We start from the raw sequence: 12789 nt of genomic DNA, 5'->3' as shown, positions 1-12789 counted from the left end.
GTCTTGCAGCATCCTGAAGTCTGTCTATGCATGTTAAGGTCATACAAACAATGCCACATCAGAAGATTGAGTAAACCTTGAAGACAAGCAAGAATCCTTACAAAACCATAGCATCTCCATTTTGACTAGCTTGGTTTCAAAGAGTTTTAATTCCCACAGCATCTACACACATGCTTTCCTTTTTAATATTCCCTAAGTCTGGGTCAGGAGTTCTCAAATTTTAGAGGGCATAAAAGTATCATATCTTTTTTATAGTTAAAAGAATTTTAGTTTTAATTTTAATTCTGTTCTGTTTTTATATAATGATGTGCCATTAGGCTCTAACTGAAATTGTTCCCGACTGTACCCTTCAATGTCAGACATGGCTAAATAGAGTCAAAATGACTTGAGTTCAATTTAATTAGTACTCAAAAGATAGAAAAAGTAACTTCGTAGACGGGTCTTTTGACTACCACTAATAATTATTCTGTTGTGCAAAGTAAGAAAATGAAACAATGACTAGAAACTACTGACCAACCTGAGACCCACAGATAAATGCTGAAGCTACTATATAAACCCAAATCTTTCTCATTTTTATTCCTGCTATCCTCAGACATCTTTTCTGGTCTTACTGATTTGTCATTTTATTTTATTTTTCCTGGGGTTGGGAGATGCTATGCAGGCATGATAACTTGGGTGCTGCTCTCTAACACCCATACAATGCCATGTGCCTGTAGTCCCAACGTGGGAGATAGAGACTGGCCTACATATCTGAATCAGTAACTCCAGATGTGAGAAAATGCTACTACCCACATTAAGAGTGAGTCTCCCCAGCTTAATTTCCTTTACCCAAAATATTCCTCAGCGATATGCCAAGGTTTGTTTCCATGGTGACTATAAATCCTGTCAAGTTGACAATCAAAATTAGCCATCACAATAATTTTGTTATGAAAATATTATTTATAGAATAAAAGTAGTTAACATTAAATTCGTTCAATCATAAGATAAATTTGCTGTCAGCTAATATTCATATTTCATGAAAGAATCATTTTTTTAAAACTAGAAAAATAAAAGTAGTTGCAGCATTTGGGGAAATTGGAGTTTATAGACTTCTCCTAGTAACGCCCACCAAATAGGCTACATTCAGGCATGTAACTGTGCAGATTCCAGGTACTGACCATGCTTACAAAGACTATGCATTATTACTGAAATTTGAAACTAAAGAATTGTCTCTTTCCATTTTATAATAGTTGGATATGGACTCTGATTTTTAAAACAACTAGATATCAGTTGGAAAATATGGGCAGTCCCAACCCTGGAATAGATGACCTCAAATAAAATGGGAGTCACTTTTTTAAAATGTCACTTTTCTACCACTAACCAGAAAATGGGTAGGATGATAGTAGCAGTCCAAGTCTAGAGTCAACACAAATGTGAATGGGACACCCTTGGCTTAGACAAGGCAATCTTGGATATCAACATGACTGACAAGAGAATGGCTGAAATCAAACTTCATTAGGTTGAATTTAAACCTGGATTCTTATTGGAATTATCTTTCCTAGCCTTTGGGACGGAGTCTCATTGACTGGAAGAGCTTAGACGGTGTAATCCCTTGAAATGATGTTATTAACAAGTACAAGGTGCTTTTGAAGCCAAAGGAGCATTGCACAAACCACTCAAGAAACCTGCTCTTGTTTTTAAGATATTTGAAGTTCATTGAAAGCTTTTCTCCATGATGAAGGACCACAAGATGATTCAGTACCTGATGCCCTGATACCTGGATCCTATGGTGGGAGAAGAGAACTGTCTCCTGGAAGTTGTACTTTGAGGCACACACATGTTCTCTGGCATCTTAGCACCAACTCTTATAGACACGCATGTATATGCATATAGCATTGATTAACTATTTTTTTCTTCAGAATGAAAACTTCATTTTCTAGTACTCCAGGTTAGGAAACTGTCACCTTTAGTAGTAAAACTTCTTTAAGAATTCAAAGGTTTTTTTAAGAGGCTATAGGGTATGAGTAGCTCCCTTGTAGCTTGCTTTGGAATTGACTCCATCTGGCCCACATGCTAAGGCTAGTGTGTCCTGCTGCAGGCCTCCTGCCTATAACAGAGAAAACACCAATCTGAGTGATGTGACTTTGAGATTATGGAGTGCATTTTGTTCCCAAGAATGTTCATCTTATTTCAGGGCACTTAGTGTCCTTGGATCTCAGTTACTAAATGCCAAAATAAGCCCCCAAATATCGTGTGGATCCAAAGAATAAAAGCCGGCCTCTCTGCCCCCTTCCAAATCCCTGACTGAGAAATGGAGCACCCCAAGTTGGGAAATCAGGCCACTGTCAGTTTTCACTCTGCTCCTGGATACTTGTTCCTGAAGCATGTCCCTGTGTGCTTGCCAGAAGCCACCAAGGCCAAACAGAAACTCCTTACAATGAGGACACTAAAAGAGTACATAGTACTTAAAAGAGGGCATCATCCATGGCTTCTCAGAAAAACTGGGCTCCTTGGCTCTGCATTCAACAGGGAACTGAAATTCCGGCAAGTCCTCTGAGGTTACTCATTAACTAGGCCACAATCATCCTCCCAAAAATTTCCTTTAGAACACAGTATGCCAGTGCAGCTCAACAATATGCTTCATAATGATATTGCTGCAGCCTAATTTCTCCCTTCTACAGCTGTAGAAACAAGAAGCTATAGTCTCCCACACAGATCAGAGAAACAAAACTTGGGGGAAGATGTCATTTGTCCAACTTCGCACTGCCTAAAGGAATGGAAGAGCTGGAATTCAAACAGAAGTCTATCGGGCTGATAAATTCAAGGACATGAACTCAAGTTCACTGCATTGGCCAGTCTCCCTGATGTTCTTTCATTTATCTTTCTGTAAATATCAGATAAGTTAAGTGAAATCCCTAAGATATGAACTAGGTCCCAAAGTGATGCTACAAAACAGTCATTTTGCACTGTGTTGTGCTGGACTTGTTCCTTGTTATTGCTAGGACTGCACTCAGCAGGGCCACCTTATTAAGTGAAGAAAATGTCCCCTGTTGTTTCAGGAGAAACGAATCAGATGGAAAAGCATAAAAACAAGTTCTGCAAATGCTCTTCTTCTCTCATGCACAGGGTGCAGCAATCTCCCATTCCAGCCTCCTAAGTGGCGTTTTCCTTATGTAGCAGCAGAAGTGTTTAGAAAAAGATGGAAGAGGTTTCAGAGTTGCCTTCAAAAACTCTTTCCCAATGTTTCCATAACACAGCAAATTGGGGCATTGAGCACACTTAATATTGGTCTGATTTAGGTTTTCCCATGTAGGAAACTAACAGTTTGCCTAGATTGGTCCTAATTGGCTATGAGAAATAGCTAATAGTGAGTGAGACATTTAGGTTTGTCTTTTTTTCTATTTTGTATTACTGAAAGCAAATTCAAATGCGAGTACTTCACTAAATATACTGATGTATTAAAAGCTTCTCCCAGCTGCGCATTAACTGAAATACTGTGGATCTGATCCTTCCACAGTTGATTTTCTGTAGAGAACACACAAAGTGACTTGTTTTGTGTTTCAAACACGTAATTTCCATTTTATTTGTAATAAAATTAAAACTTCTTTGTGAGCCAGTAGTCGTAGATGATCTGCTGCTGGGCATCCCTCTAATGAGACCCCATATTCTTTCTGTTATATGGATGATGATGACAACAACAATGACAACGGTGAGGATAATAATGTTTTCAAGCAGGTCTCATATACTCTAGGCTGATCTTGAATTTGCTGCATAGATGAAGATTACTTTGAACTTCTGATCTTCCTGTTTCTAACCTCCTAAGAACAGAGATTACAAGCGTATGTCACCCATCCTGGTACTGTACACAGTCAATGCCAGTGATCAAACCCAGGGCTTTGCATGTCATAGGCAAGCCTTCTACAACCGAGCTACATCTTCAGCCTGTGGGCTTGGCTTTTAATGAACCTTTATAATAGTATAATGACTTTGTCTATTGTGTCATTTACTTCTCACTTCTATGAAGTATATGCCAAAGGGAAAGCTCTGGGCAGAAGGAAATCTTCTACCATAACTAGATCAGAACTGAGACTATAGTAGATTCAAGAGTATGTGCTCAATGAATCGTTGAATGAATAAATGAGTGAAGTATCAATTCTTTGCCTGGAGTTCAATGTGAGTCTCAGAATCACACCTTATGATGTCAATTTGGTTATTGAATGGTCCAGATCTAAACAAATATGGGACATTTGAAAATAAAGTAGGAACTATAAATTTTGATTATTCTTTGTTTTGCCTATCAAGAACAAGACTCTTACTGGTGAGTGGGAATATAAGCCATCAAGGACAACCAGGACCTGTTTTAAGGAGGATATATTCGAGAGAATATCATTTGTCTCTAGACAGAAGCTTTCCTTTCATGGGATTTGGAGTTCCTGCAACCTCAAGCAGGCCCCTACAAGTGCTGACCAACATGTTACAGACCACCATCAGAACCATTCCAAGTCTCTGACTTACACTGATGTCCTTGTCCTGTCACATGCAAAAAAGGATACATTTCTCAGTCGTCCTATGAATGGCACCCTTACTTCTAAAAGAAGGGCTTCATCCTCGGCTCTCCTTCCAAAACAGTAAACTAGGTTTGCCCTGAGTCCTTGGGGTTCTAAGGCCTCTATTTGCCCCAGTTGTCCTTTTATTGAGTTCACAGACTACGCATAGAAAAAGGCTATTACCACACAGAGACGTTTAAAAATGAAAGCCAAACTAGTACATGGACTCCGACAACTGGGATAAGAAATATAATATTTATAAAACCAAGTAGGAGGTTGCAATCATTGCTCTAAAATAAAGCATTAAATATTAATTCAGAGCAAACCTATCTGTGCTCCGGCAAGCCTTGCTTTCATTAAAGTAGCATTGTGTGTTTCCCAGAATTAAATCCCAACTAGGTAAATGACTGGTGAGAAGCAAACGCTCTGCTGGCTGCAGAAGATCTAGCTGCAGCCTGGTTTGGAGTTGCCCTTACCGTTAAAGCCTTCTAGACCTTCACTTTGAACTAATTAATTGTGATTCCTCTGGTTCCTCTCTAGTTTTTTGCCCTTGAGTACTACTAGGAATGTTTAATTCACATGCTCGTGTTCATCTTCATTTGATTAATCCAAATGGCACCATGTTATTTGATTAATTCATATGCTGCAGAATATTAAATCTCAGGGAACACTGAGTGCCAGTTATAAGTTGGACTTGTATTTCTTTCCATGGATTTCTCATTCCAAAAACTTTATGTCCTCATCTTTATCCATTTGTGCCTATTTCCCTCCACTTTGCATTGACATTTTTAGTATGGTGTTACTGTTCTCATTTGTTTCTTACTCAGAATTTGTTCAGACGACAAAGGGTTCCTTACCATGTTGCTTCTGCATTGTCAGTGGTATGAGGTTGTTAGTGTAAAACATCGCTCTAAAGCTCTACCATAAATAAGCTTGTACTCTCTTAGCCTAATTGATTTCCAAATGATTTCAAATAAAAAAACACCCAGTTGTCATTGTATGGACAATCCCCAAGCAGTCTCGACTGGATTCCTATTAAATGAAAGGGATAAGCAATGACCAAAAATCCAAAAAAGTGGATCTCAGACATTGGCAAGGTGAGCACTGCTCAGCTGGATAAATGGGTACTTAACCTTTGACCAGTGATGACAGGCTTGCTTTACCTCTATGAAGACCAAAAGCAAGGAGTTATGATTAAATAAAAAAGAAAAAGAAAACTGTTCAGGGTTTTCTGAGCATGTCCTGGGAATTCAAGCATATGGCAAGGATAAGGGGAAAAGATTTTCCTTATGCTAATGACCCTCGATGTCTGAAATAAATTATATCCATTAGAGTTTATGCTCAATAAAAGAAAGACTTTAAGCACTCCAAAGTTAGTGACTCGAGACCGGTTTTTGCTCTGAAATTCAATCTGCCTACTTATTAATTCTTCGTGAGACTCCAGAGCAAACAGGGGGCACAGAATCATAATTCCATCCTCCACCAGAATTTTAAAGGACCACGGGTTTCTTTTCCCTTTTCCTTTAATTAAACCATCTTTCCATGCTTCCCATTTTGTTTTCCTTCATTAATTTAATTTTGTTCCCATTTCTGTTTCATTGTTTTTTTTCTTTTCAAGGATTCATTTACCCCATTTCAACTGAACACAGAACCCAGAATGAATATGGATTTTCTTGTAAGTTTGATGTTTGGGTTTTATGCTGGGAAATAGTCCGTTAGCATTATTGCCCCTGTTCAAGTTTGCCTTTTGTTGGCCCACAGATGTGCACACAGGAAATAGGAGCCTAATGTATTCTAACATGAAAAGCAAATTAGATTTTCAATGCTGAAGAGAAGAAAGGGTCATTTCAAGTCGCTGCCAGCATCAAAAGCTATCAGTCTACCACTGACAGCACGAGTTCCCATCACTGAAAAAACATATCATGAAATTGACTGGTATACATAAAGGGCAGGGTTCAAATATTAAAAAGGAAAGGTTGAGGAAATGCAGATCTGTTATGCTATAAATCATGAATAAGTAAAGTCAAACATTAAGGATTAGATATACTAATCTGACCAGAGTTAAGATTTCTTCTAACAGGGTCCCCAATAAAACCCCACAGCAAAGTAGAGTCAGCATTTTGACTCTCAGTGTTGTTCACATAATGAAGAGGATTGGGATGTCAGAGGGATGCTGTCAATATCAACTTGATTGACAAGAAAGTTGAAATAATGGGAAGGGTGATAGTTTTTAAAGAGGGCACTTTCCAACAGTAGATTCATATAAACAGCCAGTGTAATTAAAGACACTGGGACGCAAGAGTGTGGGTAATTGCTGGGAACCTCTGGCAGATAAAATGATGAGTTATTTCCACGCAAAAATTGTGTGGCTCTGGTTCTTGAGAGAGATGAATGGTTTCTCAAATTCTAGATCACAAAGCCTTAGATTTGAAAATCCTTTCCACGCCCCCAAATGTACATGGATACAAAAGTTGTTCCTCACTATCTGAAGCATCTTTAACTAGATCTTTTGCAGTGAAGTGACTACAGATTTGTTCAGTTTGACTGAATATTTCTGATGGATCTAAAACAAAGGCCTAACAATGTCAAACTGATTTAACAAAACTTTCATGTTTTTTGTTTTACTTTAACAGTCAGCTTCTATCATCTTCTCTAGTTTGATACAAGCATGTTTCATGCTACCAAAGAAACAGGCAGCATTTATAAGAATTCTCTATTTGCCTTACCTAGAAATAGCCCTGAGTAGATGTCACCTATGTTGGTCAAATGCTTACTTGCCTCCTGCGGTAGCCTGACCAATCATTAACCAAGACCTTTCTCTGATACAACATAGAGCTATAGTTTATCCCAGCAATGCGAAGCTTAATCAGGGAGCTCTAATGGGCCCATAAGAAGCTCAGGGTTCTGGGAGATAAATACTGTGTCTGCATTATAAACTAGAACTCACATTAGTTTCTGCCACTGGTCTGGGCTTCTGAAAACACAGGTTCCTAATCCACCATGTTCACCCCTCATACTTGCTTTGCTGTATTGCACAGTTCCTTGGTTCCCATCCATTCTTGCACTGATTTAAGTAGAAGAGAGGAGTGTATAGGAAGCAATTTTATGTATGTCTGTAGTGGTAGAAAAATATCTTGGTTCAATCCACATACAGATTAAAATCATACCAGATGTTTCTGACAGTGTTTAAGGGTTGTTTTGCTTTGTTTTGTTGGTTTTTGTTGTTGTTGTTGTTGTTGTTGTTAACTGAGTGAATTAAATAACCTTCCCAAACTTTCTCACCTGAAAAAAGTAATAAAGTTTTTATTTCCTATGGTTTGGGATGGTTTGGGCGCCAGTTTCTTTAAATGCCTGGCAATAAATAGTCTGTTATGCTGCCCAATTATAAGATAGATTAGTGGGTGGATTGACACAGAGCAAGAAAGAAAAAGAAATCAGAGATAATTTTCCACTGAAAAGCCATAGTCGTTTTATATAGCTTTTGAAATAGACTTGAAATTAACCCATAAAAATAGCAATAAATGTCTGAAAAAATTACTGCAATACATATGTGTTCTGTGGGAAGTTTCTAGAAGCAGTTGGTCTGATGTTTCATTCTCTCTTTCCAGCTGCTCCTGACTCAGATGATGTTGCGCTCTATGTTGGGATTGTGATAGCTGTCACCGTTTGTCTGGCGATCACTGTTGTAGTGGCTCTGTTTGTCTATCGGAAGAACCACCGTGACTTTGAGTCTGACATCATTGATTCCTCAGCACTCAATGGCGGTTTCCAGCCTGTGAACATCAAGGCTGCCAGACAAGGTCAGTGAGCTTCCCAGTTTATGAGTTATATATATGGTGAGCAGTGTGCCCGCATAGCTTCAAATTCAGCTGCATTTGTGTTGTCCAGTTGAGCTAGAGCGTAAGCCAAGTCAAGGCAGTGATTTTAGTTGGCTTTGTTCATTATAAGAATGAAATCATTCTATATAGTAAATCAAAGCTGATGAGATACACAGATCATTCCTGGTTTGTTTTTCTGACAGGTACCTCTGTCCTGCATCTTAACTTCTATTTGAAACAATAATTATATTGATTCATCGATTTTTATCTGGTATCTTTTCCCCTTCTTATAATGCTTTTAATATAGTGACTTGCATATGAATCCAAAATTAGCATAGGCAAGCAAAACCATTATCAGATAGTGACTCGGAGCTCTTATTGTTCTTTCTAGTCTGTTGAAATGGCCAAATACCCTTAGTGCCATAATTAGATCTCAAGGCAGAATATCAAAGGAGCAAAGTTACCTATCAATGAACGATAACAAGATCAATGCTGATACTATGCTTGCCCTGTTTGCCAGATCCTTTGATCTCTCCTTGTGCAGTTAGCAGACCAGCTTTGCTTTGGCTTAAAGGTGTAAAGCATTTTCTCCCTAATCTGCCTTGGTTTGAACAAAGAATGCAAATGGAATTTTTTTCTCTTTCTGACTCAGACCTCCTGGCAGCCCCCCCAGATCTCACCTCAGCTGCAGCCATGTACAGGGGACCTGTGTATGCTCTGCATGATGTCTCGGACAAAATCCCAATGACAAATTCTCCAATTCTGGACCCACTGCCCAACTTGAAAATCAAAGTTTATAACACCTCAGGTGCTGTCACTCCCCAAGATGACCTCTCTGAGTTCACATCTAAGCTGTCGCCCCAGATGACCCAATCCTTGCTAGAGAATGAGGCTCTTAACATGAAGAATCAGAGTCTTGCGAGACAGACTGACCCATCCTGCACAGCATTTGGCACCTTCAACTCGCTTGGGGGTCACCTCATCATTCCTAACTCAGGTAATTCTTAAAGGTGTAAGTGACAAAGATGCAATTTGAAGTCTTATTGGAGTCTCTAAAATCTTATCTCTGTTTTCTTTTTATTGAGGCTAAAATGTTAAATGTAGTCTAACTCAAATTTCCTTCAGTAGATCTCAAGCATTACTTTATACAAAATCTACAAAACCATTTAACTTCATTCAACAAATTCTAAATTCAGTACCTCTATAAAAAGGTGTAGTTTGGAATGGGCACTGACTACCATAAAGGCATAATCAATCCAGGAACTCTCATTGTATTCCATGGAGTTCAAAATAAACTAATTAGAAAATGCAGTCAGTTGGTTCCTCAGATTTCCTCCAGGAAGCTATATTTCAGAAATCTACTTTTTAAATGACTGGAAATATTACATAATAGACACAAAAATTTTCATGTACTAATTATTCAGTGTATCATTCAATCAGAAAGTATTATTCCAGTCTATGATTTATTGACTACAATCTCAACTTCATCCAGGGTACATTTGTAGTTTTATTTTTTAAGCATACCACATAGTTAAGCAATGTCTAAAGAATAAAAAACACAAAGGACTTCTGAAGGGGGACTTAAGTCAGTGGTTGCCAATATTGAAAGCTGATATTCATTTTCAGAAATACTGATGGACTTGCAGACAGCTAATGACTACTTTCAAAGCACAGCCTAACCCTTTTGAATAAGTCTGTGAATATTTTTCAATAAAATAACAAAAATAACTTCACTGACCTATTGCATTAATGTCACATAAAATTATATGATATATCTTACATATATGTATAAAATATACATAATATATTTATATATTTATTACTAATAAACATAGTATATAATGTATTATTACACATCACATATGTTTTTATAAACATGTGGATATATGCATATATACATATATATATATAAGTGCAAAACCACAGGAATCTGTAGCCTGAATGCAAAGCTGTCTCATGCCCACCATAAGCCATGCTTGCATTAACACCCCATTCCACTCCCCCAGCACCATAGCTGCCCTTTCCACCATGGTTCAATACCTTCACAGACAGGGTTCTACCAAAACATTTGAATAACTCTACCCCTAGCTGCCTCAGCTCTCTATTCCTTACTCTTGAGATTTACAGCCACTTGGGCAAGTTTTCTTGCTGCCATGTCTCATCAGGCACATTCTACTTCATGCCAAGTAATTGCATGCTACTCAAAGATACTCATTTTTTCCTTGACATCATAGAAGTGTCAGACACTCTCCTCATAAAGACAGTCTATGCATTTTTACTGCACTTAATTAAGGTACATTTCATGGGAATGGAAAGATGGAACCTAATATCTTCAACCAAGTCACTCTCTGTGGTGCTTGCTGATCTGTGCATAACTGGACTGGAGTTATGACAGGGTAGACTGCAGACCACCACTATGGGCATCACCTGAAGTCTTGTTCAAGTTCGTAAGCAAAAATTGTCAACAAGATTTTGGAGCCAAAATCTCCATGAGATCTTGACACCAACTCAAATTGCCTCAATATCATCTGAGGTCCAGTTCTCACACAGCTCAAACCAATCTCCCTTCTCGTTAGCAGCAAACAACAAATGAGAAGTGTTCTGATCTGTTGCAGCTAAGTGAGATGTTGTTGCTCATTTTCTAGAGTTGTGTATAATAAAATAAATTCTTCCCATCTCTCGCTCTCACTGTGGAATAACACTAATGCTCGCCAGATATTTCAAGGGGTGAAAATGTTTTCTGATATGGCTGAGGTTAGCATTTCCCTGACTTTGCATTTCGTGGAGAACTTTTTTTTTAATCAAAAACAATGCATCATTGCAGCTGTTTAAAATTTTAATAGCAGTTTTTGGTTTCTCCACAATTTACAAGAAAAACAACAGCAGAACCATCTGTCTATTCCTTAAATAAAACACGAACTTTTAAAATGACATCACTCTTGTAAGTGATTCCATAACATTTCAGCGGAAGCTGATGAAAAGCAAGGCCAGCAAGAAGGGAGGGGAGCTGTAGACCTTTGCATGTTTTTAGGGAGAATGCAAAGACTAGTGCTCCACGGGCACATAATCTCATTCCCTTTTGCTTGCTCCAAAAGAATTCTAGAAGTTTCCTTTTGCTTCACAGGTCTTACACAGTATTTCTTTTTTCTTTTGCTATTTAGGAGTGAGCTTGCTGATTCCCGCTGGGGCCATTCCCCAAGGGAGAGTCTATGAAATGTATGTGACTGTACACAGGAAAGAAAATATGAGGTAAATATTGTTTTCTATTGCATTTGACTTTATCAGTGTCTCAATTGGAGGAGAAGTATACAATAGAAACGACAGACCCAATATATTTTATCTTGAGTGGCATACTTTTGACTCTAGGTCTATTGTTTTTAAGTCCAGTTTTACTTCTTTCCTGTTGACCCTGCATATCTTGAGTATGGATGGAACACTAGAGATCTTTTCTATGAGTGGGCTCATGGTCCTCCTTTAGTTGGAAAATATGGCTAAAATTCACGGATTATCAAAAGAGATAGATAGGCTGTTTTAGACAGATCAGCTGGCTTATTCTGACCTGAGGCAAGAATCTAGTCATAGTAGAGATAAAGTTCACAAAAGTGGATACCTCTTAGCTTCTGACATGCCCTTCCCACCCTCGTCTAGCACTGCTCTTGATATGCCCCTCCCACCTCAGACTAGCAAGGTCCCTGATATGCCCCTCCCACCCCAGCCTAGCACAGTCCCTGATATGCTCCTCCCACCTCAGCCTAGCACTGTCCCTAATATGCCCCTCCCACCGCAGTCTAGCATGGTCCCTGATATGCCCTCTCACCCTAGCCTAGCACGGTCCCTGATATGCTCCCCCACCTCAGCCTAGTGCAACCATTGTACACAGATTTTTCCCTTCCATTTTCTAACTATCCTCCAGCATAAGAATCACCAGCCTTCTTCTTACCCTTAGCTTTTATAATTAGGCCTTTCAAAATTGAAGCTAGTGTTGATTAAATCCATACTGAATCCAAAGCTTCTACTTTGAATGTGTCTTGTTTGTCAATATGTAGCTATTTTAAGTAAAAATAATAAGAACAGGTTAGATGTCCTAAATTCAATTTTTAGCTTAGCTTCTGACATAGCAGGGATGGTATTTCTTGATTAATTCCCACACAAAGTATGTGTGTTGTGGTGTGTGTGTGTGTGTGTGTGTGTGTGTGTGTGTGTGTGTGTGTGTGTGTCCGTGTCAGTGCACTAGAAGCCTGGGTAATCAATGCTTTCAAAAGCACATTGAGATCTTAAAACAAAGGATGTTTTGGAAATGGAGATGCTGGTGTATAAGGATCATTGTTGGTCCCAGGGAAAAGCATCCTCAGGTCTGACTCTGAGCAGTCTGAGTGACAAAGGCAGACAAGATGATCATCTTCAAGCACTTTCCTCTCATCCTCATCCTTTTTAGTCCCCTACTT

General features: G+C 38.7%; 1 protein-coding gene across 2 annotated transcripts in view; it reads left to right on the top strand.

Moving 5' to 3' along the window:
- The window catches only part of Unc5c (unc-5 netrin receptor C), a 359028-nt gene that overhangs the window by 304238 nt on the left and 42001 nt on the right, over positions 1 to 12789 (top strand). The window contains exons 8-11 of one of the 2 annotated variants that reach the window (XM_040751708.1): positions 6145 to 6201; positions 8135 to 8326; positions 8997 to 9341; positions 11506 to 11593. In XM_040751708.1, the coding sequence (XP_040607642.1) occupies positions 6145 to 6201; positions 8135 to 8326; positions 8997 to 9341; positions 11506 to 11593 (682 nt within the window). The remainder of the gene's footprint in view (positions 1 to 6144; positions 6202 to 8134; positions 8327 to 8996; positions 9342 to 11505; positions 11594 to 12789) is intronic. The other variant, XM_040751709.1, reaches the window with a different exon arrangement.

Source organism: Mesocricetus auratus, unplaced genomic scaffold, assembly GCF_017639785.1.
Source record: "Mesocricetus auratus isolate SY011 unplaced genomic scaffold, BCM_Maur_2.0 Super-Scaffold_100009, whole genome shotgun sequence".
NCBI classification, from domain to species: domain Eukaryota; kingdom Metazoa; phylum Chordata; class Mammalia; order Rodentia; family Cricetidae; genus Mesocricetus; species Mesocricetus auratus.
Note: the sequence above shows the minus strand (reverse complement) of the source record. Positions and strands in the feature narration are given on the sequence as shown.